A 1,103-nucleotide genomic window follows, 5' to 3' on the forward strand; every position below is an offset into this window, starting at 1 on the left:
GGGATGGGGATAGCAACAGGGACGTGGGGTGGGGACAGGGATGGGGATGTGGGATGGGGGTGTGGGGTGGGGACAGAGATGGGGATGGGGACAGGGATGGGAATAGGGATGGAGATGGAGAGGGATGGAGACAGGGATGGGGATAGCAACAGGGACGTGGGGTGGGGACAGGGATGGGAATGTGGGATGGGGGTGTGGGAATGGGGATGAAGATGGGAGCGGGGATGTGGGATGGGGTTAGGGATGGGGACAGCGGTGTGGGGTGGAGATAAGGATGTGGGATGGGGACGGGGATTGGGGATGGGGATGTGGGATAGGCACAGGGAAGGGGACATATGGGGCATATGGGATGCGGTTGGGGCAGGGGTGTGGGATAGCGACAGGGATGTGGGGTAGGGACAGGGATGGAGATGTGGGATAGGGATGGCGGGCGGGATAGGGATGGAGATAGGGACAGGGATGGGGGGTGGGTTCAGGGATGGAGATGGAGATGTGGGATGGGGACAGAGACAGGGATGGGGATGAGGATGGGAGCAGGGATGTGGGATGGGGACAGGGATGGAGATAGGGATGGAAATGTAGGGTGGAGACAGGGGCAAGGACGGGGATGGAGATGGGGACAGGGATGTGGGATGGGTTCAGGGATGGGGACAGGGATGGAGACGTGGGATGGGGGTGGATCTGTGGGATGGGGACGGGGCTGTGGGACAGGGACGGGGGATGTGGGATGGGTATGTGGGATGGGGACAGGGACAGGGATGGAGACGTGGAATGAGGACGGGGCTGGGGGCTGGGGCTGGGGACAGGGATGTGGGATGGGGATGGGGATGGATCTGTGGGATGGGGACAGGCATGGGTGCAGGGATAGGGGATGGGTTTGGGGATGGGGACAGGGATAGAGAGGTGGGATGGGGATGGGTGCAGGGATGGGGACAGGGATGGGGACGTGGGATGGGGATGGATCTGTGGGTTGGGAACGGGGATGGGTGCAGGGATGGAGACGTGGGATGGGGATGGATCTGCGGGATGGGGATGGGTGCAGGGATAGGGGATGGGTTTGGGGTTGGGGACAGGGATGGAAACGTGGGATGGGGATGGATCTG

The 1,103-nt window shown here is 62.5% G+C and overlaps 1 protein-coding gene across 1 annotated transcript in view; it reads left to right on the forward strand.

Annotated features, from left to right (window-relative positions):
* Positions 1-377, forward strand: part of LOC112962246 (retinoic acid receptor RXR-beta-A-like) — a 4,218-nt gene extending 3,841 nt beyond the window's left edge. The window contains exon 10 of the mRNA XM_026058235.1: positions 365-377. Coding sequence (XP_025914020.1) covers positions 365-377 — 13 coding nt within the window. The remainder of the gene's footprint in view (positions 1-364) is intronic.
* The last annotated feature ends 726 nt before the right edge of the window (positions 378-1,103 follow it).

The sequence above is a fragment of the Apteryx rowi genome, unplaced genomic scaffold (genome assembly GCF_003343035.1).
Source record: "Apteryx rowi isolate R43461 unplaced genomic scaffold, aptRow1 scaffold_1445, whole genome shotgun sequence".
Classification (NCBI taxonomy): Eukaryota; Metazoa; Chordata; class Aves; order Apterygiformes; family Apterygidae; genus Apteryx; species Apteryx rowi.